This window comes from Calypte anna, chromosome 4, assembly GCF_003957555.1.
Source record: "Calypte anna isolate BGI_N300 chromosome 4, bCalAnn1_v1.p, whole genome shotgun sequence".
Taxonomy (NCBI): Eukaryota; Metazoa; Chordata; class Aves; order Apodiformes; family Trochilidae; genus Calypte; species Calypte anna.
The window spans coordinates 2,943,302-2,968,182 of record NC_044247.1 but is presented as its reverse complement, the minus strand read 5'-3'; the positions used below and the strand labels follow the sequence as shown (position 1 = coordinate 2,968,182).

Sequence of the window (24,881 nt, the reverse complement as noted above, 5' to 3'; positions counted from 1 at the left end):
TCTTAGGCCTCTCTCCTTCTTTAGAGATTGCAGCCTTTTCTAAGAGGAAAGAAAGAAGAGTTTTCAGTTCACACAATAATTAAGGGTTGCCCATCAGTGTATTTTCTTGTGACTGTCCATGGGAATCAGCATATACTGTTGTATGAAAGCACACAGAGCTGTATGAAAACAATTAAAGGAGCAGAATCTTATATTAATATCCAGAGATATTAATATATATTAACATATATTATACATATGTTAATATATATTAAATTGCCAGCAATATATTAATGCTGGTTTCAGTGAAGAATTCGTAACCTTGTTTTGAATACAGCAAAATGAGTACAAGTGACTACTCATTCACAGGGAGAGGAAATATTTTATTTGTGGGAAAATAGAGTATATTTTACCAGGGCAAAAAAAAAAAGACTTGAAAAATAGATAAATGAAGGTTCTTTCTTTTAAAGTTATGTAAAATCCAAGAGACTCTAAAAACAGAAGAGTCTACTAAAAAAATGCTTTAACATCCCATTCAAGGAAAATAATCATGTTAACTCACATAGCCAACACAGTTGTCTTTGCAGAAATTATTATAGTTAACCCTGATCCTGAAAAGCCTTATGCAAATGCCTATCTTTACTGTACTTGTTTTCCAAAACAACAGAAAAAGGGATGCAATGGATAAATGAATAAATTATGCTCTTGCAATAATCAAAACTGGCCTAACACACACAGTGATGTATTTTAAAGCTTAACACAAAATTAAGGACACAATCCTGACTTTTACATGAACCTTTGAAACAGAGAGCATCACAACTTTCCCAACCACACCTGCAGATATCATTTCACTGCTTTGAAGATGTTCACACCATATTTCTTCCTAACAACTGCTTTCCTTTTGCACTGGTAATTTGCAAAAATTAATCCACCTGAAAAATCATTCTGGAAGAAAAAAAAATATATAGAATATATATAGAAGAAGAAAAATATAGTTTACAGAAGCATCAGCTCCTACAGGTGACTGTAAGAACATCAATTGTGGCACAAAGCAGAAGGCAGCACCTTTGGCTGAAGCTCAGACTTTAGCATGAAACCGTAGCCCAAAACCTCTGATCCCTACTGCTGAGCACTGTCATGTCATGAGCATAAAGTCAAAGAAATAGCATACATGATTAACAAAAAGCCTGCCCAGCACTTGAGGGGGTTTGGCAGGGAGGTATCATTCCTTCATGCTTGGACTCATACCGCCCAACATGTGCAATGAGCTCAAAGTTAAGTAGCTGTAGTATATTTTGGGTCAATTTACACACATCTCTGCACAGGACTTCAGGAAAAAATAAAAACAGCAAACTTCTTTTTTTTTTTTAGGTTTTACTATCACCTAGAAAAGATTTTTTTACTATCACCTAGAAAAAATTTGCAAAGATACAAATTCAGTAAGTGCATCCAAACTCGGCGGAAAATCTTTATCTTCTCCAGAGAGAGGACTCCATGATCTCTGAGGTCCCTTCCAACCCAGCCAATTCTATGATTCTATGAAAAACTGCCCAAAGTTACCACGAAAACTAAGCTGATGCAAATATTACAATGGTAGCTCTGCCAAATCCTCTCCAGAGTATTTCTGTCTTTCCTAGATGCAGCTGGTCAAGCAATTTCAGGTTTTACTCTCTAAATATGTTTGTGTACATATAACTTCGAGAAGAGTGATTTTAAGTATAATTCCAGATCCTATGAAAATCTAACCTCTCAAAGAAGTTATTTTCTAAGGCTCTGGAGAAGACTCTCCAGCCCAACCTTCAGAACAATGGGAGGTGCAGAATACACCCCTAATGTATATTCATTACAATGAAATGTGTCTCTTATCACCTCCCACCACCTTAATGAAGGGTTAATTGCAAAGTTTAATTGGGAGATAAAAGTACTGATGTTATTAATCTGCCTGACTGGAAGTAAACCTGCACAGAGTCAAAATACCTGCTAAAAGCAGAGGGCTAGATCTGGAGCTCTTGATAGTGCTCAATGACTCGTATCTCTGCTAAAGTAATGCTTATCACCTACACTTGCATGGTCTCTTTCAACTCATAAACACTTTATTGAGCTTACCCTTGCTACAGAGTGCCAAGGATCAGGAAACCAAAGCAAAGGAAGGAAGCCACAACCAGAAGAAACAACTGATCCTCTAGAAATTGGTAATAGAACCCACAATTATCCTCACAGGAAAAATCCTGCACATACTTCCATGTATCAGTCTGGACAACTCCACCAACCAGAAAATCAATCCAACGTATTTCCAGATTAACATTTTCAGATAATCTTAAAAGGAAGATCTTTTCTACTTTTCATAGTATTTACAACACACCAAGTCCTTTGCTCAACGATTTAGGAAAGGGCCTCTCAGTAATCACTTAGGGCCTTTCCTTGTAGCCAAGCCTTCTCCACATCATTTTTAGAAAACTTGCACTTTCACACTTTCTACTGTTTGTATCTATCTCATGCCCTGGCCAATTTAGTCAATCATAATTTTTAAATTTTTGATAGGCTTCATTTTGTTGTTTTTGTGCCTCTGTGAAATCTATTTTTTAAAATTATAGTACAACAGGAGGTATCACTATGTCACTATAAGACACCAACCCCTCTGAAGGGAAGTTCAGGTGAGGTCAGTGTAGAGAGCCAGTGCTCAGCAGCATTCTACAAAAGTTATGTAATTTTACAAAAAAAAAATAAAATTACAAAATTAAAAAAAATAAATCATATAATATGTCATATCTGAGCAAAGTTAATAAGATGTGACCAGCCCTAATCCAACCCTCAGTATTTTTTTCCATAAACCCAGTTTTATCTTTATTAATCCTGGGTAGATTAGACATATGACTGTCTCTTTTCCAGAGAAGGGACGGAGGAAAGATGTTTCAGGGTTACCTGGATATTGCCTGCTTATTGTCAGACCAGATGAAAGCAAACACACTGTTTCCCACTGTGCCCCACCCCTGGGTGGAAGGGAGAGGAGGAATGTAATCCCCTCCCAGCACCCAGCCTGGGATGGGCCTCCACCTCCTCCCTGGCCAGCACCTTTCCTGGGGACTTCACAGCTCAATAATGCTCAGTACATAAGAATTTTGCTTTAGGGCTCAAAAGTGGGTTAATGACACTTAGAGATTTGTCACCTTGCCCAGGCTGGCAGTGTCACATATGCTTCAGCCAGCAGGGGAGAACCGTGGATGGGCTGGTATCCAGTCCATGGGTTTTTGGGGAGCCTTTAATTCTTTTGGAACTGTTCAACCAGGGTTGCTTATAGATTCTTGTGAAAAAATTCTTGTGAAAACATTCTCAAGACCTCGGAGTTTTCCAAAACATATTTCTGCGTGGCAGGCAACGTTGGTAAAGTAGCATTACTGATCTGTTTGCTTATTAGTAGTCCCTGGAAAGGTACTGCCTGTTTATTAGTGCAGATCCTGTTATGCTCAGAACACAGGCTGGCATAAGGGGATGGAGCAGTGTAAGGCTGCTCAGCCTGACCCAGCACCCCCCAGCACCGATGGCACAACCACAACCAAGGCAGCCGCTGAGCTCAGGCATCGCACATTTTAAGGCAAGCTAAAATCAGCCCACTTCCCTCTGAAATGCCACAAAGCTGCTCAGCAACCTGTTCTTGAGCTGCTGCCTGGGCAATGTGGGTGGAGTGGACATCTGGGAGTGGTAAACTGGTCCACTGCCTGCAGCTATGGCTCCCTTTGTCAATCCCTTCACTTAAACAGTTATAAACATGCGGCTGGCCTGCATTCATTCAGATCCTGTTTGTAAATCCTTCTGAGCATTTACGTCCAGATTGTGACTAAGCCTAATTTGCACTTCTACAGAGAAGGGTGAGATTTTAGCACCTTTCTTCGTGGCCCTCAGTGGGGCAACAAGGACAAGAAGCCACAAGCCAGGAAAGCTCTCTGACTGCTCGGGGGGCTGCAACAGTGACCTGGATGGGGGGCAAAAGGCACCGGTCCAGCTTGTTATAAATGACCGACCCTCAATATTCTGTTATTCAATATTTTCCTGGTTAGGAATACAAATTCATTAACATATATTACACTCATATATTACAAGTTGGTCTTCACTGCCCACAGGAATTTTCAGAAGCACCTCGGGCCCCTTTGGATTAAGTTTCGAGGTGCTTAAAACTGTTACTAGAAAATGAACCATTTCCACGGCACTCCTTGAAAAGCACGGTGTAAGACCTGGAGTTTAATAATACCAAGTTTGGGTTCAGTTTGGTGTTCTCATGTATTTGCAGCAGCCGGGAGGAACCGGCTGAACTGCACTGTGCAGATCAGCTTGGAGTCAGGAATCAAATCAGATCTCCACCCGACTCAATGATTTCACTGATATTCACAAGCTCTGTGCTGCTATGAGCTCTAAAAAGTTACATTCTGTCCTGTTCTTTTAGAGACTGGAAAAGGTGCTGTAAATCCCTGGGGGCTCTGATGCCCAATTTCCACTGGATTTAGCAGTGGAAGCTACAGAGGTGCTTTCTCCAAATACTATGTAAATATTCTGAGCTGTGAAAAATAAAGCAATACTAAGAGTGGTTTATGCTGAGAAACCAAACTGATTGCAGCAGTTCAGGAGAACATCCTGCCCAAGTTCAGCTTTAGGCAACAGCTCATGTCAGGCAGAGGAGCAGGAAAGGTGGCTGAATTGTTCAGCATGACACCCATCTGCTGAGGAGAGGGTTCCCAATGCATCTGTGCCCCTGGGTGCACTCAGCCTGAGCTGCTGATGTAGCAGTGAGGGTTATAAAATTTATCTATTTCTTGGTATTACAAAGAATCATAGTATGTCATCAATAATTGTTTAATTAATTGCAAGTATTCATCACTTACACTGTCACAGCAGAATGCCTTCATGTTTTTCATTACATTACTTAGAGTTAGCTTTCCACAAACTGTCACTGTTTAGAGGATGTAAAGAAGAAAAAAAATTTCCTTGCTTTAATGTTTTTTCTAATCCAAATGAGTTTCATTCATTTTACAACATCCTTCCTATTACCCTCTCTAACACTTAAGACTATAGTTTATATTAGTTACTGGTTTCTAATAAGTTACCCACACCATGTATTCTCCAGCAATGAATGTAGGTCCCAATATTGCAATTGTTTCTTTTCTGCTATGTCAAAAAACCTCACAGTATTTAAATTTCATCATTCTTACACCTGCCATAGTGAGCTTGGGAAGCAAGTTTTGTTTTCCCAGAAGCAAAAGAGAAATTCATCAGAGAAGGTTTAGAGTCTAAGAGAACATGAACTTTATCTTTGGGGCAATATAATAGAAGATTGTTGGAAAAAGATTTATCTGTGTACCCAGAAAGCTAAAGAAGAAAAATATTCAGCTTGGAAATAAAAAGGAAAGATGTTCTGTGTGCTGAGACTGGAGACTAATAAATACATTTTCTAATTTAGCCCTGTGGTGCAAAATAAAGATTTTTGAAGATGAACTTTGAAATTACATAAATGAATTCATGGATGCCTCAAGTAGTGGCCCAGCTCTCAAGGGGGGAAAAAAAACCCAAAACCAACATTACATCTGTAAAAAGAGAAAAAAAGTTAAATTACTATGTTTGGTGGAAAAAGAGTATATTTTCTAATCTATTAAAGAACATTAATAAAATGCAGTTTATCAAAAGCTGTAGTACTGAAACTGAGTTACCTTCAGTGCATGAACACACCCTCTTCTTATTCATTCAGGCTTTAACATTTTGGCTTTATCATCTGCAAACCTATGCAAAACGATGTATTTCTAATCTCTAGGGATCTCTTATCATTATTCAGGGATGCTGTAAGTCTCCTATGATTCTGGGCACCAGGGAGTCCAGGTACTTGTGGCTGAACTCACTGCACAGTGATTTTAGGTCATTCCTTGGTGGAATGTGATGTGGGAAACCCAAGTCTGTTAAGATATGAATGCAGATGCAGGATGCTATCAGACAGCTTCTGGTCTCTGGATGGTTCACTCATTACTGGGACTGATGGGGCATTTTGGCATCCCTGAGTTTGACTCAGTGATAATTAGGGCACTGGGCATTTGCTGTCACCTTGTGTTATCTGCTGTTTTAACTCAGAAATGTTGGCAATTCATCTAAGGGTGAAAACCAGCAAACTCATGAGTACTGCTATGAATCTACTTCATACTGCAGTTTTGCTGTGCCATGAAGGAGGCTGACCAGAAACTGTTATAGAATTGAACACGTTAGAAATGAGTCCCTTAAAAGCAATATGCTTAGAGTTCCCTTTAACTTAAGATTTTCACAGCACCGCTAGCCTTGCACTTCTCCTTTTTCCCCTAGTTCAAGCTGTCTCTCATTTTTAGTTTTTTCCCATTCTCCATTTGGTTGATGGATCATTGACCTTCTTAGAGCCCATGGGATCAGAAAACAAGGAAGGAGGTGTGGTGCAATCAGAAAGCCTTGCACTGAAATGAGTCTTTACATATAGCACACTTTGCAATACTCATGTTTTCTCGGGTGAGCTGGCACACCAGAAGTGCTCACCATCACATGGCAGCTGGATAGTTGTCTCACTCTTAGGAGAGGAAGAAAACACAGAAGACAGGAGACCTGCCAAGCAGTTGTGAACAATTCATCACGGAGGTTTCAGGCTAATCCTGAAGGGTTAAAAGTGCTCTTTTCATGGATGATTTTTTTATCCACTAACACTGGCTGCAAATAAAATAAACTCAAAAGAGTAATATGTGGCAAGCACCCTCAAAATACTTAATCTCCCAGTCCTGTTGGCTGGCAGGGTATTTACAGGCCTGTTCAACTGCACTGAACTGAGCAAAGCTCCTTCTCACCACTCTTCATTTACGTGGTGTGGAGCAACCATTGTTCACTGAAACACTGAGAAGGTTTTTGTTGCTGAATAACTGGTATAATCACTTTTCACCTCCTCTGAATTAAGTCATTTATGGAGGATGAGCTTTATTGCTCTTAGTTTAAGAAAAGAAACCTCACTTGGACAAATCTCTTTTCTATTTATACTTTTTATAACAGCATCATTTTAAAGCACTCGTTTCTCTCTTGTTTTCTGAAACAACCTACAACAACTTGAATTCTCACCTGTAAAATATATTTTGGTAGTTTTGCAGAGGTCTCCCGGATGTTATTCAGTTGTAACTCACTCTGTCACATTACAGGCCTTGGAAGTGAAACCTACAGTAGATTTTTATTTCAGCCACACCTTTGTTAAACTTGTTATTCCACAGTAAAGCTTTTAACAGAGATCAAAATCTTGACCATTAGTGCTAGAAGGAACAACTCTCACACAGATGATAACCTCTAGGTAGACTCCCTGTTGTGACCCACTGCTTACTTAAAGTTGTCTTCCTAGAGACACAGATCTTGCATAGGGAAGTGTATAATTTCCCTTATACTGTGTGATTTTAAAATAAAGAATTTGGACCACAATAAAACAGCTCTATTCCCCATGTAGATTCCACCTCCATTCCCATCGCTATCAGTGGAGAGGATGACCTCTCCCAGCCAATCTTTCTCAGGCACATCACCACACAAGTTAGCAATTTAAAACACAGAAGAGATGAAATGAAGAGATAAGCACCCAATCCTGCATTCCTCCCACACCCAGTGGTCCCAGCCAGAGGGCGGATAAAGGCAAGGGACTCCCAAAAGTAGTTTTTATTTGAAACTGCTCAAATAGTGTTGTTAAATTACTAAGTCACAGGATTTTAAGACTTTTGCAGGTGTATGTGCTTGACTTTTTATCCCTCTACATGCACAGGAATGGGACATTCCTGATGTTTCATTTAGTCTTGCAGAAATATCTTATATCAGTTGACTCCAGGCAGTATCCAAAGCAGATACAGAAAGCAAATCAAATGTCCTTTGCTCACAAAGACTCAGTTCATTTTGTCTTAAAGTCACCTTCTAAACCTGAACCCTTAACGATGATGCAAAAAAGCAGGCAGCCATTATGATTATATTTTATCTGGCTGCATATGAAAGGAAAAGGGATTCTAAATTTTGAGGTTTTCATTCAGAATGCACAAAATAAACCCATAGAGTTTAACCAGGATGTTTTGGTAGGATGCTGTACAGAAGAGTCACAGAATGAAAAGGCTGAATAAACCCCATGGCCAATTACATGGTCAATGAATCATGAAGAGGCCAGTTTCCTGGAATTTTGCAGCTGATAGTAGATTCAACAGATGCATCAAACCAGCAGCAAGCTCAGCTACAAGTTACCCTGCCACAGAATTTATTTGAAACGAAGTAAATTTACCTTATATCACTAGAGCTTAGAAATTTCACAAGGGAATACTGATAGACTTTAATTCACATTATGTTTCCTTGTCTTTTGACTTCATCTCTGTACTACAGAATACATAAAATGCCTTTTTTTATTTAATGGAAGCGTGATACACTTTTCAAGAAATAATATTTTTCATTAAATTAAGCCCACCATTTAAGTGTTCTTGTTTATTGGGAGGAGGAAAGGTATTGACAAACAACTGAGTATTGACTGGTTTCTGAAATTCAACCCACCTTGTAGCAAAGAGCTCTTTTCTGAAAATCACACACAGAAGGCCTTGTCAGCACAGAGGAGGGTGTGTTGATCCTTCACACATCCCACAAAGCCTCCAAGATGCCTCATAGAGTGCTGAGTGGCTGAGCCATCCACACACAGCACTAATGTAGCTATCCCCAGACAAGGTATGGCAGTCCATACTGAGAAAAAATAGGAAACTATATGACTATTCCCTTTCCCTCTGTGAGGGTGACAAAGCCCATATGAGATGCTGAGATTACCAGTCCTCTCCCATAAGTACTCCAGTGTATCTGAAAACAGGATTAGCTTAACATATTCCAGTCAAGTGGATCAAGGAAATGAGGATGTGCTCAGGCAGACATTTCAGGTGAAAAAGTTGCCATTTGCAGTTTATAATTATTTTACTATTAGTAGAACTAGTCAAATTTTACCAAAGAGCAATTACTAATGTCTCTCTTCAGGTTAAATTTAACAAGAAATATAAATGATACTATCAAATAAAGAAGTGGGAATATGGCAGCATCATTTGTGGAGTAACCTCAGAACCTGATAGTACATGCTTGTTTTCTGTCTTACTTGATCTAACAGTTATTTAAATAATTTTTATGTCCTTTACTTTAGCAAAAGTCATTGTAGGGATAAAAGGAAGCATACAATAAGATACATTTTATGCATAGTCTACTGACAATCCCTGTGCCAAAGGGTACATAAATGTACACCATATGACACATCCAAGTGACCACAAGATCATCTTTTATTCCCTGACATCCCGGGCTGTGGTCATGCTGCTCCATGCTCTGTCTTTCTTAGGCTTTTGGTCTGCACTGTGTCACAGAAATGCTGTAGGGGGAATGAATCCTGTACTGTGAGCAGGATACAATCCTGGTATATCTTTACATATTGTCATATATATTTTAAGCCCAGAAGGGACCATTCTGATCCTTTAGCTTAACCCCCTGGGGCACAGCAGAGACTTCTAAATTTTACCCAGCAGTTCCTGCAGAGGAGAGAATTATTCTCTCCTACTGCATAAGTGAACTCTGCTGAGCCCAAAAGCTTGTTATTCATGCTGGAAGGCAAGCAGCACCTACCACAATTTGAGTGATGAAATAAATAATAATGCATCCAATCAGAATGGGAGACAAAATAGAGAAAGCCTCATTGAATTGCAGCAGATCTGGCCTGGTTCCCTCCCAAAGCTCCCCTGTCCTTCACACAGATTTTTAGGTACAAATGCTAGTAAAATCTCTATTGTTCCTGTTCAGTCATTAGCTATAAGTGATTTTCTGTTGTGTTTAAACTTCAAGGTCAGGATAAGGTAGATTTTGGTCACATTTTTTATCTTGAAAAAGTAACTATGAGACACAGAAAATACAGGTGGATTTTAAATACAAAATAACACTACATTGTTTTCTTTCCCATTTTATGTAATCCTCAGAAGTGAAACATACATGTTTCAACTTGATAAACTCCTTTCATCCCACTATTTGGGAGCTTCCCCTTTCAGCTCTGTTGGTTCTATACTCCATTTTTTGCATCTAACATCCCAGCCCTGCCTCCACTACATGGACTCAGAAAAAACAACCCTCTTGGTACTATTTGTGACTGTGCCATTTTCTACGTGTGTATTTCTCATGTCTGCAGCAAGACAATGGTGTTTGTGATCATAAAAGCCCAGTTTTAAACTGGCACTTTGTCCCTATTCCTCTCTTCCACATGCACCACTGCAGATCATGAACACTGCCTTATAAGAAGAATAAAAGAGAGGGAATGGATTAGATGGAACAGTTTAGCTGGCACATTGGGTTTTACAGAACCAAAGCTTTCACTTATCTCCTATGCTGTGGGTTACTGTTTGCTTTCCCATACTGCAAGAATACATAAATGAGTGTGATCAACAAAATCCCACTTAATGCTTGAGAAGTTGGGTAAAACAAATCCTATCTATTCCTCTATATAGGAGGAATATTATGTCACAGTCTAATGCATGTTAACATAAAAAGTGCTCAAGGGTTATGTTTGCAACAAGTTTTGTGATACAAATTAAAGTCACCTGCTTCCAGTCAGGAAGTGTTCTTCTTCCTCATGAAGTAGGCAAGGTAAACTGAAATCCTCTCCTCCCACTTGAGCTCTGTGCTTAGCTCTATGCTTAGGACCCTGACTTTCCTATGTCCTTCTTATCTCTCTGGTTATGATGTTCCACTCCCTTCTCATCACAGTGCTTCTATAAGCAAGCCAAGGCAGAAATACTAAAACTTACAACTGGCAGATGTTGCGAGACGAACCTTTCTTTAGGGATCCACACCTCAAGGTCTAACTAGGTGTCGCAATACAGACTTGTGAGCTGTGCTCTAAGTCTATCACTCACCAAGTGGAACTAGCCTAGATTGGTCTGTTGCTCAAAGAGCTACCAGCCTCTCTCTTGACTAGCCCAGGAGTGAGCTAGTCTGTGGGTGTGAGCCTCACCTTTATTGGCCCCCTGGTCCTGCACATGCTCAATAGGGAGCCTGCCCTAACTAGGCACAGGTGGACTTGATATCAGCTCACACCCACTCCTCGTCAATTAGAGGCATCTGGTTGCTTTGTTCCACTACAGGCAGAGGTTCTTCTTAGGAATTGTTCAGGAAATTCTCTCCTGGGTCAGTAACAATCTCAGCCATCACAATTTTGAAACCATGGAGGTTGCCCTGTGGACTGCTTCTCACTGAAGGATCACATACACCTGCTTTCCTGTCACAGATCAAGGCAGATAATCCAGCTCATTAACAGCAAAGCACTTCCAGAGAAAGTTAATATGTCCTTACTTCAACATTGAGTTTTCCTTCTTCTGGCTTGCATCCAGATGGAAGCTGTGGCTTCCCTTGGCAGCGCTTTCAGCCCTTTCCTGTAAAGGATATAGACAGAAGGAGGTGTGCTACTCATCTACCTACCATGCACTGAAGATGATGCAGATCAAGAACCAAATGTCTGCCAGTGCCTTCCCAACACCACTTCTTGGCAGTGTTTTCCAGCTTTCCCTCTTTCTGCTCTTGAAGGAGAAGCCTAAACTGAGGCTGGTATAGAGGTGCTCAGCACCCTAATTCAGCAATATCTTCATATCTTGTCATCAGCTGACCAGGGACTACCAACAAGTTTTTGGTGTGAAGCTGTGTGGAAACTATCATTTAATGAAAACTATAGATCAGTAGTTCTGCTAGGAAAGGAGAGACTTTCCCATGATGAAACCTCAGTGAAAGGATAGATGAACTTTCTCAAGACTGTGTGTATCAAAGCAGTGTCCTGAACTGATATTCTGATAACCCAGTGAAAATGCTTTTGTCAAAAAAGTAGGACCTTTTGGTCAACATGTTCATATTCAGTTTCTGAATCTTGGAGGGACTGAGGAGAGAGACTGAGCCAAGCAGAACCAGAGCACAGGAATCAGGAACAGGACTGGAAAATCTCATTGAATTTGTTCAGTGTTATTGAAATTTGCTTAGGCTAGCTTATATTCTGGTCCTCTCTTGAACAATTGAAGAGAAAATTGTCATGGGAGAAGTTTTGTCTAACTGAAAATACAAACAGATGTTGGCAGTGCCATGCTTCTTCCTCTCACTCACAAGTCTTCTGCTAGAGGCCAAAACAAACTTGTTTCCTACTCCAGAAGATCTTTCAATGCCACCACAGTCTAAATTCATCAATAATCATTTTTGTTTGTAAATGAACAACACAATATTCTTTATTTCCTTAAACAATCTAAAATTACTCGTACCAGCTTACACAGGATACTCAAATCAAACCATCTTGTTCCTGGATAGAGTTATTGCCCTTCTGACACAAATATAGACTGAAATCTATTGAGAGAAGAAGAGTAAAGAGAAGAGTTATTGGATAAGCAGGCAAATACTTTCAAGAAGTTAGTCCTCCTAACTCTGAGAATAGTTTAAAAAAATTTTGTTATAGCAAATAGCATGTGCTGCACAAAATCAGCCCAGACAGAAAAACTTCTGCTGTTCTTAGGACATTCAGCAGTGCAGAGAGGGCTGAGCCTTACTGCAGCAGCTCCTGACTCAGGAGGACCTGCTGAATGCCTGGGAAACTACACAGAATTACCATGATGCATACAATTGCCACCTTGTATATTCAGCTTTTTTATTTCCTTTTACTCCAGGGCATGACCATTAATTCAATTACTAGCCCAGCTCTCATGCATTCTATAAAAAATTCACACCTGTTTCACGACACGTGTTCATATGTTTAACAGTTTAAAAGAAAGGAATTTTTGCTCAATAATGAAAGTATAACTTACTTCTTAAAAGGAAATTGCACTGTGATATTTGCTGTTTACAAGCTTTAAAATGAAAACTGCCCACTGAATCTTAAAGGAAGGGGGGGGAAAAGGAGGAAAAAAAAAAAAAAGAAAAGAAAGGAAAATAATTATTTGGATCAAATCTCTTTTCTTAGCTTCATACAGGAGAAGCTATTCTAACTAGGCAGCACAGTACAATGCAAATTAAATCAGTGCCAAGTGCCTTACCCTGAACTCTGAATGGACAAAGTTCCCATTGACTTTCAAGATTTCTTCCCTTGCAAATGGCATTCAAGAACTACATGCACCTAAGGCACATCTACCACTATGTTCTGTCTCTCCCCTTTGTGCCAAGTAGATACATAGAATTTTTGAAATCAGCACAGCAAGCTATGAATGATGATGCATGAAACGAATAAGCTGAGTCTTGTACAAAGGGGAAATCCTGAAGGCTTGGTGCAATCACTGCTGTACTATTTCCCATGGCCCGTATAGAAAAGATGCATAATATTCTTCATTGAGACAAAGAAAAAAGCTCACCAAGGCCAGAAAGCTCAACCAGAAACCCCAGAAAAGATAGATATATGAGAGAAGTGCAGAGGGTTTTAACATTGCTTAATTTCCCTCTCATTCCTAGGTCCTTCCCCACTTCCACTTGTCTCTTTCTGAGCTTGGAACTGCTGTGCATGTGCAATACACACACAGCAATTTGAGGCTCCAGGAATCTGGTTCACTTTCCATTTCTTTGGAAGCAGCACAGTAGTCTGTGTTTCACACTTGTCCCTATCAGCCAAGGTGAGTTTGCACTGATCCACCAGCATCTGAACTGGGATGGCCAAAGCCTAGAAAAATGTGTACTGATTTCCAGAAGACCAACTGGGCAAACAGCTGCAGGGCAGTGATGTATTCAAACCCCACAACTGCTTCCTCCTGTGGACATGAGTTGGAGACTTCAGGTATATTAGCACAAGCATTTTTAAACCATGCTAAATGATGTTCAGATTGATTTAGCTTGATTTGATTCATGACCAAATAAAAGTAACCTGGCATAAATAGGGTATAATTGAACTTAGCAACAACAATAAAGATGAGCATCTTGAGTATAACACTGACTGAAATAACATTTAAGTGTATATATATATATATATTCCTAATCACAGAGGAGATATAAATACATCTTTTTATGGATTTACCATTACACCCCCCCATTGTTTTGTTCTCTCATCCACACAATCTCTCTCACATGTATTGGCAACTTTCTGTACTGCTCTGGGTAGCTACAGTTCTCATTTTAGAAACTGGAAAACTGAAGTATAAAATGAATAAAGAGCTTCTGAGGAGGTCTTTGGAGGAAGCAAATCTGAAATCCTGTTTACTTGACTAGCAACACAAAGAAGCTGGCTGTAAACAGTATTCACAGCAAATAGTAATTAATTCTTCATCCTGAGGACATTCTGTTGTGAAATAAGTCACTGTTTTGCAATTATTATTAGTCCAGTGGTGTCAGTTAAAAGTCACAATAGAGAAGCATATGGGAAACTATTCAGTTAATCTGCATGAACCACTAAATTATCCTATTCAGACATTTTCAATAACATCTCTCCACTCATTCCTTGAGAAATCTTAGAAGAATTTGATTCAAATTTTACCTCTTTCTCTTTAAGATTTCTGTGATTTGTCATACCAGGCTTACCATTGGAATAATCTGAATTTATATCATGTAAATTAAGTGGACTTGACTACAACAAATTTAGGATCAAGGTCTATACAATTAGAAAATAATCATCCTATCAAACTTCTAGTATTTGTAGACATTGGGAATAGCAGCAACATTCCAGTCCTGAACTTTATCTAACTTCACCTCTTCTTCTGTGTTCATTCCTATGAAATCATTTTTTCTATTAACACTTAGAGATAGTTAGACAAGTTCCTATCTTTCTAATGTTCCTGAAGAGAATCTTTCTTAGTCTCCTGTGTGATATGGGAAAGCACTGATTTATAAATGCTTTCATAAAGTGTTTATGCTAATCATAAACTGAATTCACTATTCACCTCTTCTTACAGTAAAAAATTAGAAATAGAAAAAGATATGGCTTTAAAATATTCTTAGAATACCAACAGATTCCTCTGATAATTATTAGAATTTACTCACCGACCAGACTGTCTCAAAATTTTAATTTAAAATATTTTCACTTACTGATCTTTGTTGAATTAGCCCTGCAGCTCATTGGTCTAACAAGGAAGCATGAAAATGTTACCAGATATGGTGGTTTTTGTCAGGCTACCAGTAGAACCAAGTGTGATCTTCCACTCTTCCATTAATTAAATGCAAAAGCCTAATAATTGTCATTACCCTTAAATGCTAACATTCTGAACTTCTCCATGGCTGATATTCAGTCTTTCTAAGGATAATGAATGCACTTGCATCTTTTCTAGATGTTCTAGAATAAGGCTGTTGTATTTTAGCTGAGCAAATAGTCACTGATTATTTTGCACAACACAAACTTAGCATTTCACTTACATCTCTGTCCTGCAAAGTGGATTACTGGAGTGAAGGATCCTGTGCAGATGCATCTTTCACAGAGCCAAGGTGTCTTGTACATACTGTAACTTCACCTACTCTCCCTGAAAATGTTGATGGCTTGCTTCTGATGGCACCACACACAAGCCAGAGTATGAAGTCCCTCACTGGCATTGCTCAAGAAGCATTTAATTTAAACGAACGCAGGATGTGTGTCTATGTCCCAAATAAACTGAAAAATTAAAAATTAATTTCAGTACAAGTAAAACATACCATAATTAATTTTAAAGGAAATCTGTTTCTAACATTTGTTCTTGGGGCAAATTTTTTTAATCCAAACGGAGGTTGTAACAATGCTCTTTGAAAAAAGTTGTCTGACAGGCAATGTCTCCATCTATATATATCTCTATATATCTCTATATATACTGCTAGCTCTGATAGAAAAATACTTATGTTCAGGGAAAGTGAGTCTGTGTCTATATTTGTACTTATGTACAAGGCTGGGTCCATAGCTTTTGGCTTGCAATGGTGTATGAATGTTTACAATAATTTCCACAAGTCCTACCCATAACTTACAAACTTCAGGATAAAGTTGAGTCCCAGGAAGCTGACAACTGTGTGGATGATTTTGTCTGGGCGTCTAAATCAATAGCTCTGGAAAAGTATCTCAGAGAGAACAACGTATTTTATATAGAGGCACCTGCTCAGGGGCCAGCTCACAAACTCTCCTTGTGTTTGATTTCTTGCAAATGAGGACAACTTCAGCTTAAATACTGCAAACTTTGGAAGAAATGTTTTTCCCCTCTCATGGTAGAGAATCCACTTCTAGCTAATTCAGATGGGAGAACAGCTTCTTGCAATAATGCAGCTCCAGTTCAACGTTGACGATATCAAATGCAATCCTAGTGCTGCCAGCAGTTCACTTGCTCAGGAGCCTGTCGGTTTTTTCAGACTTATACTGCATGCCTGTCTAGGACTTCTGAGGGGTAAATTGCCACTGCTTGTTCTGAAGAGCACTGGGGAACAGCTTTAAGTCCCAGCTCAGATGAAATGGGGCCTACTTCTGCACCCCTGCGCATCTCCATGGGCTCTACAAACACCACCTTCTCTCAGACCTCAGGGTTGTGGGGCTTCTTTTCCTCATGGAACTAGATATAGGCAACACTACTACCTTATGGGTAGTAGCAACACCAAGAGGATAAAGCAACACCACAGGTCTGCCAGCTTTTGTCATAGGAGTTGAGCTGAGGGTGTTGAATACTTGATTGCCCGAAATTCCGGAATAGTTGATACTGTGAACAGAGGGGAGCGTTGTGGTGCCAAGGCCTTACGACACCTACCAGAGGGGCATCTGGCTGTAGGGTCGTATATGTGACCCCGGGGGCCTCTTGTCCCACAGAGGACCTGCAGTAGCTGCTCCCAGCACTCCTTCTTACCCGGGTGGCCAGAAGCCGGGCACTCCTCACTCTAGAAGGAAACTCGGCGTGGTTTGCAGAACATAGATTTTTCCTCTTGGAATAGATGGGGAAGGCCCTGACCTAGCCCAGACGTTCTTCCCAGCGGAGAACAAGTCAAACGCTGACGGGGCATCTGCACTCTGGGGCCAGGAGGCAGCGCAAGGCTCCCAGCCCAAGAGGTGGGTGGGTGGAAAGCAGATGGCCAGAGACGTGAGCAGTGGCAAAGGGAAAGCGGGTCCCACCGGGCCCGGCAAATCTCGGCCGCCACAGGCAGACAGCAGAGGAACGCAAAATCTCCTCAGAGCTGTCCATATGGGACGTCCATAAGGGACGAGCAGAACAGGCCCCTTTGTCTAAAACCAAACACCAAAAACGCCCTCATGTTCGCTTTCCTTCTGTACCAAGGCAAACAGCAAAAGGGTTAGTGGAGCAAAATGAAAGGCAGAGGCTGGAGGTGGGGTCACGCAGCAAAATGCACTGACCATCTGAAAGGGCCCTGGGGAGCCCTGAACCCGGCCCGCAGCCTCGCCAGCCTCTGGAAAGCGGGAGGAACCAAGGGCACACTTGGAGGATGGTCTACTACTTGTTAGTAGCCTCCAAGCAGAGGGAGGTGTAAGCAGTCCCGCCACTCGGACAGCGGCTCTGAGGCTCCGCAGCGCTCACAGATAGGACGTCAGGATTAATGCAGACTCCTAAAAAAAGAAGAAATTGTCCAGACTAAAGCAAAACACACTCGTAAAATATACTGAAATGGTTGAATTATTTATTTCCTTTGGGGACTTGTAGCCATTCGTTTTTAAAAGAGTTTAATTAAGAGTTCCCTGACGGGTTTTACTTTTAGAAATATTTCAGATGAGGTCAGGTTTCTAGACAAATCCTCTAGAGAAAAAAACCAAAAAACAACAACAAACAAATAAACAAAAACCACACAAAAAAACCCAACAAAACAACAACAGAAAAAAAACCAAAAAACAACCGCGAAGGGCACACATAACCCCCTCGCCACTACGCCAACTGAGAGAAACGAGTCGGGAGAGGCAACAAGTGGCCGGCGGCTCTGAAAGCAGCAGCTTCAGTAGCACAGCGACGCTTTCCCGGCTCCGGTCCCGCTTTGGTTTAGTAGAAGATAAACCCGATGGAATATTCCTCCCGCCTCCCCCCCTACACCAAATTACACCAGGGATCGGCAGCCGCAGAAATCCGACCGAAAAGCGATGGCAGGTCCAGGGCTTCTCAGCCGGGCGGCGGGTCTGGGGCTGCTGTTGGGAGTTCCGGAACGGGATCTCGGGACCCACCGTGCTCCCCACCACTGCACACACCGCCCGGAGACTGCCGACGTGCTAGATATACAATTTATTGATATCTCTCTCTTCGTTTGGAAGACGACAGCAAACGAAACGAGGACTAGAAACAATTTTTTTTTTTCTTTTTTTTTTTTTTTTAGAAATCTGGTAAACAAAACTAAAACGTTTCTTCATCTGGTATGTCAAAACATGGTTCACAGTAAAATTCACAAATCAATTTACATAAGATACAGTTTAATAAAAACCAAGACACAAACTATAAATAAAGAAATACGTTTGCGACCCGCACAGCTCTCTCCCGCCTCCCTTTTTTTTCACTTAACAAAACCTTCCTTAGCTAAGAAAGTCGTGAAAGCTACAGATGGATAGAAACCAAGAGGCGCTCGGTAAGGTGGGATAAATAAAACACTCAAGAAACCACAACTATAGTAACAACTGAGTTTAAAAACCAAATCCCGCCGATTTGTGTTTTCTAAATGCCATTGCAACGCTAGAAATCAAACTGTAAGGTGAAAAAACAAAACCACAACAAAAACAAAACGAAACAAAAAAAACACAACAAAAACTCAAAACGTTTAAGCGAATGAAAGCTATCAGAAATCAGGAAAGACGTTAGCCGTAGTTTTAAAAAATTCACGGCGGCTTCTGGGAAGCAGGAGTTGTGATCTAACGAAGTAACAGGTTGTTCAAGTACTTCTGGTAACAAAGAAAAAACAAAATGTGGACACAACTAACGGATTTCCTTTTTCAAATTTCTTCAAAGTTAGTGTTAAGTCTGCTAAGCCGAGCAATACGTCCCGGTGTAGTCATGGAGCGGTAGTGCGGTTAAGGATTAAGACGGGGGAGTCATTCGGAGCAGCCAAGTTTATATATGGGTTAGTGGTACGGTACCATTCACGCCAGTCCCAGCACTCTGGTAGTGCTGGTGGACGCTGTGTAACCTGCTGCTCTGCAGGGCGGAAGGGTCTGTGGCATCCCCCCCCGGGGGCAGGTACATGCTGATCATATCCCGCAGGTCTCCCAGGCAGGCTCTTTGTGAGTGGGAAGTGATGGCAGGAGGCGGCGAGCTGGGCTCGGATTTCACCACCGAGCCCATGGAGCTCAGGCTCATGGCCGTGGAGGGCTGCTGGCCGTAGGCCGCGGGTGACATGCTGTAGGTTGAGGCGGCGTTCATGTAGGTCTGGGCCGTGGACATCATGGGGCTGTACTGCAGGCTCGTCATGTCGTAGCGGTGCATCTGCTGCAGCTGGGGGCTGTTCATGCCCGGGTGCTGGCTGTAGCCCATCTGGTCTTGCATCAGTGAGTAAGCCCCGTTGGTCCAGCCGTTCATGTGGGCATAACTGTCAATTCTCTGCCCCACCCCGACGGGGCTACTCACCACGTTGCCCCCCCCCTGGGGCCAGCAGGTTACCGGGCAGCGAGTATTTGTCCTTCTTCAGTAAAGTCTTGGTCTTCCTTCGGGGCCGGTATTTGTAATCCGGATACTCCTTCATGTGCACGGCCCGCAGCCTCTTGGCCTCGTCGATGAAGGGCCGTTTCTCGGCATCGCTAAGCAGCTTCCAGTCGGCCCCGAGGCGTTTGCTGATCTCAGAGTTGTGCATTTTAGGATTCTCCTGGGCCATTTTTCGCCGCTGGCCCCGCGACCACACCATGAAGGCATTCATGGGGCGCTTCACGCGGTCCTGGTCCGAGCCGGTCCCCGCTCCGTTGCTGGCCCCACCACCTCCGCTGCCTTTCCCGTTGCTCCCCGGAGCGGGGTTGCCCCCGGTGCTGCCCGGCGTGGGCTGCTGCGTCTTGATCTCAGTCTCCAGCATGCTGTACATGGCCGGAGCCGGCAAGAGGTGCGCCAGGGTGGCGGGCAGACGGACACCAGATCAGCGAAAAGTTTAACTAATAAATAAATAAATAAGAAAGAAAGAAAAACAAAACAAAAAACCAAACCAAAACAAAACAAAAAACCAAAACCAAAACAAAACAAACAAAAAAGAACCTGCCTGGCCGGCTGATGCAGGAAGAAGCTTTTCTGGCTCTCAGGCGGAGGCGCCGCTCCCTGTGGTGCTGCTGTGGCGGCCGCGCCTGCGGAGCGGTGAGAGGCGCTTCTCCCGGGCAGTACCAGGCAATGCGCACACCGATCCCGGGAGATTTGATTGATGGGGTATAAATGAGCGGGAGGCAGCCAATCAGCGAGCGGTTCCCGACAGCCCTGACGCCGGTTACTGACCAGCTGCAGGGGGTGCCAAAAAAGTTAAGCGTTTCCGGGGCTCCTGGTGGCGGACACCCCCAAGCCGAGTCCCCGGGTGCCGCTGCCCCTCAGCCTCCGGCCCTGCACCTGCCCCCGGCCAGGGCTGGCGGCCCAAGCGGCGAGGTGGGGAAAAGTCGGGACAGAACTGGGGCCGCGCAGTGCAGTGGCTCCTGAAAGCTGTCGGGCGGGCCGGGACGCGTGGAGGAGGAGCGGAGCAGGGCAGAGCGGAGCGCTGTGCTGCAATCGGGAGCCCCGCGTTTGCCAAGCACAAAAAAACATGTGGGGCTCCAGGGTGGATGAACAGCCCTGTGTCGACCTCGGAGAAGCTGCCTGGAGACGGAGCGAGGCCATGCTGAACGGAGATGGAACTGTTCACTGTGCCCCTGGAACAGATGAAGGGGGAGAGACGAGCTGAAGTTTTCCATTCCGAGCCTACTCCTAAAGAAGAACCCTCACTGCTCTGCTGGGGCAGCGCACGGCCATCGGATGCTCCGTCTTGGTGGGACAAGGGGTTGACCCGCCGTATCTCCGGAAAGGCAGAGATACGGATGAGAACGGGTTGGTCTGGCTGTCGGCAGAACGCTCTCAGCCATTGCCATCCACACCCCCTCCGTTGCCACTAGAGTTTTTCCAGTCAGCTGCCTTGAACAGAGTTGGGGGGCAAGGGACGGCGCTTGCAAAACTCCCAAGTTTCGCGGCAACAACAAAATTCCCTCCTTATGGAAGAAAACTTTGGCAGAGGGTGTGAGTGAAGAGGAGCTCACTGGAGCTGTCAATCACGGGCTTCCCTCCCCTTCCATCTTTCTTACCTTCCTTTCTTCCCTTCCCAGAAGCACGAGCTCTCGCACCTTCACAGACAGGGCTGTCAGCTCCTTGAAATCACCGCGGGCACAGAGCTGAACAGCCTGGCTCCCTCTGATGCGGGGACGAGGGGCAGCGGCGTGCGCTGCGCTGTCCCTGCTCTTCCTCGTTCTTCTCTTGCGCCTCACTCCTCCTCCTGGAGAAGCCGAGTGGTCCTCTGGGACGGGGTACCCTGAGGAGGAGAGGCAAACCGAGACTGGAAGTATGTTCGGAGCCTTGCTGCCAGAGCCCTGATGCGGGAGGAGGTGGGAATCGCTGATTCCGCCGGTGTAGCCCTGAGCGAACTGCTCTGGGAGCGTGTGGGGATCAGGGCTGAGGGTGTTAAGGTCGGGACATGTCTGGGCATCACGGCCCCATGTACTGGGGGGCCCTGAGGGGACGGATGCTGCCAGCGCAGCTTCCCCTAGCCTGACAAGCGCTGGTGTAGTCCCAAAAAGAAGGCGGCACGGATGGCGGCTATAATCTGTACATTGTGAGAGAACACCTTCAGGGCAGTGCTGCAGGGCGGACCCGCAGGCACAACCCAAGCAGCCCCGAGCCCGCCGCGCTGCGGACGCGGGGATGGGGGGTGGGAAGGTTCCACCCGGCACCGAGCAGCCCTGGTCAGTGCTTCCCGTGGTCGGAGGAGTTAAAAGAGCCTCCATAAAATGACTTTGGTGATACTCTGGAAACAACACAGTGTCGTGGTGGGATTTTTATTTAAGTTTATCTGAGCATTACTTTGATTTAGTAATTTGAGGTGTTACTCGTTTTATACCCTTTTCCCCGCGAACTGTGGTACAGTCAGCATTTTATATATTTGTTTTTGCTTGATTTGCCGCTGGTGTGTTCTTGACTGAACAAAAAATATTTCAGCCCGGAAAGACAGGGTGACAGCAAAAGGTCATGTTTCATTCTGTATCACACTAGAAAGTATAGACGTATTTCGCTTGTATAACCTCCTGAATTTCCTGAATAAGCTTCAGGCAGCTGTATTTAACCTCAAACCCCTCTAAATATTTTGACCACTCCAGTGGGGGTTTAAGGCATGCCGTTTTCTGGGCTGGAAAGTGGACCGATATAAATCCTGACAATTATTTGAAATTGTTTTATATAAACGTTTGTTGGAAGGACTGAACACTCTTGCATGCAACAAAAAAATGAAGCAATGGACAAAACTACAGGACACGCTGAAAGTCTTCAGTGTTTAAGTAAATGTTAACTATCAGACTCTCCATCTTTGCACTGCCTGTTCTCCAGTTATATAATCTGTTCCCAAAGGTTACGCTGGTCTGCACTTTAAGATCCATATTGTTTCAAAAGCAAGACAACCTTTGTCTTGAAACAACGTTAGTCTCCTTGTAGATGAACTAAAAGCGACTGAGTAAAAAAAGTATAGATTCTTTTATTTCCAAACTTGAGGAATAGGTCTCTGTTGTGCTCCCACTACACTAGTGTTTCCGTGCCGCATGTATTCAGAGGAATACTAAAAATCTGGCTGATTTCTACTTCCAGGAGAAGGGGTGAGCAGGGACACACTGCTCGAACCCTTCTATCTCGGCAGTAGTGATGGGTGCACGTAGGAAACTTTCAGTAGGATTTCTTGAGCGGTTTCAGCACCCATGAGAAGATCCAGAAGCCAACTTCTCTCCAAGGCTTTGGCAGCTTCTCTCCCCGCCCTCGTCGGGGAGCTTAACCTCGGGGCCGTGTTTCCCGGCCTGGCCGGGTGAGCCCCCTCCGGAGCACGGCCCCTCGAGGCAGCCGAGCGCTACTGCCTTTCAGGTTTTGGCTCAGGTCTCCGCCAGCAGTAGAGAGGCCGAGGTGGCTCCTCCTTCCTCGCCCACCTTGCCGGGGAGCTGGTACCAGCGACCGGGTGCCCTCCTGGAAAGCCCGGGACTCCAGCTTGAGAAAGATGCGGTACGGGGCGAGAGGATGTGAGCACGGGGCACGGAATGGAGGCCCAGACCTCCCGCCGGTACCGTCACCCCACCGCTCCCGCAAAGGGAAGAGGGGTCAGAAGGAGAAGTAGCCCCTTCTTCCTGATCTGGTCTGAAAACCACAGATTGCCGGTGAGGCGGAGTGGTGAAGAGGAGGAAACCAACCACGCCATGCCGGCTACTAGTCCCTAAAGTTACTTGCAGAGCAACTCTGGGGAGCACTTTAAAAGGTCCTATCCCGCCGCCCCCTTGGCAGCCACAGGCGAGTTCACACCGTCTTCTCTTCAGTCATGCCCGTCCCGTATCCCGTAAAAGCGGAGGGAGCCCGTAGCTGCTGTAAGGTACTGTTGGGGCAGAAGTCAGGACCCAGCCGGCTCAGCAAGCGGGGAGGCGGGGGGATGGAGGGAGCCTCACGTCTGGATCCATTCTTCAATTCACTCTTCTTATTCTTCAATTCACTCCCCGGCAGTCGCCGGGACTAAGAGAGGTCGCCCGGGGAACCCCTTGTGTCTGGTGGCGGTCGGGGAGGACTTGGAGTCGGAGGTGAGGAGAAATCAAAAGTTTACAGCACAATCCAACTTTAAAGCGAGAAAACCCCCATAACTAAAAAGGCACATTTGAAGGGGCTGCCAGCTTCTTACGCAATCAGAGCGTTAATATATGTTAATCGTAGCTCTAGCAGAGCTTGCGGGAATCTTAGAGCCCTATGAGAAACGATTGTTGGCTTTTAAAGAATAACGTTATACACGAAACTGGCTCTTTTTAAGCCTATTATTGATACATCCCCTCTGGTTCCCAGACTAACTCCCGGCCGAGATCAGAGAGGGCTTGTCTTCGAAACTTGCCTAGAAAAGAGAACTGAGAGCCCCCTTCGTTTGGACCCTGCTGGCCCTCTGTAGGAACACCCTAAGAAAATGTCCGTGCTCACGTACTTTTCTGTTTGATCCCTGTTTTTAGCTCGAATCCACATCCGCCCCAAGAAGTTTCCAGCGTGGTAATGTCGCTGCTAAATAGATCCTTTCAGTCCGGTTCTGCAGCCCACGTCGTTATTCCCCATCTAACAGTACCGTGTCAAAAAAACCCAAAAAACAAAAAAACATGACAAAACCTCGCGTCTGCGAGGATGTCCGCCTGGACACAGCTGGTCCGAGCTTCCAGCACAGTGAGAGGGAGAACGAATTAGTTTCTACAAAACGGGTTCCAGCTTCCCAGTACCTCGTCGCTTGGGTATCGGTGCTGCACTAGTGACTAGAGGGACTCTGCTGCTTACACATATAGGAAAGCGAAGGATACTTTTGATGACATCATTAAAATTAGTGACATTTAAGAACAAAATTCTTAAATGCATGGGTAAATCCCGGGCAACGCCGTTTGGGTACAGATCGTTTTTTTTTGAACTAAGCCTTCCAGTGCATTCAGGAGGTAGCGGTGAATGTGTTTTTTTAATCATTTCCCCCTGTCCCCCCCCGGCCCTCCAACTGAACTTTTATTTGGCTTCTGACAACAATAGCAAGCTTCAGACAGACCTCTCGGAGAGCCCATTGAATAGATTCTTTTCGACCCCGGTTTGTTTCCACCGCCACAAAAAAACAACCAGTAGCTCCGTTTCTTAATTGGGTTGTTCCCGAACCTCTTTCATTCAGGTGCTCGCGAGGAATTTGTTTATTAGTCTTTGACAAACAGCTCCTCCTGGCAGTCGCCTCATGGTGTTGGCTTCAGTGGAAGCGGAGGGATGTGGGGGCGGAGGGCATTGCTAATAAGG

The 24,881-nt window shown here is 43.8% G+C and overlaps 1 protein-coding gene across 1 annotated transcript; it reads right to left on the bottom strand.

Moving 5' to 3' along the window:
• Positions 1-18,965: 18,965 nt before the first annotated feature.
• LOC103535636 (transcription factor SOX-3) lies at positions 18,966-19,923 on the bottom strand. Its single transcript, XM_008501714.2, is given in 2 exon segments — positions 18,966-19,493; positions 19,495-19,923. Coding segments are annotated over 2 exon segments (957 nt in total).
• Between the last annotated feature and the right edge of the window lie 4,958 nt (positions 19,924-24,881).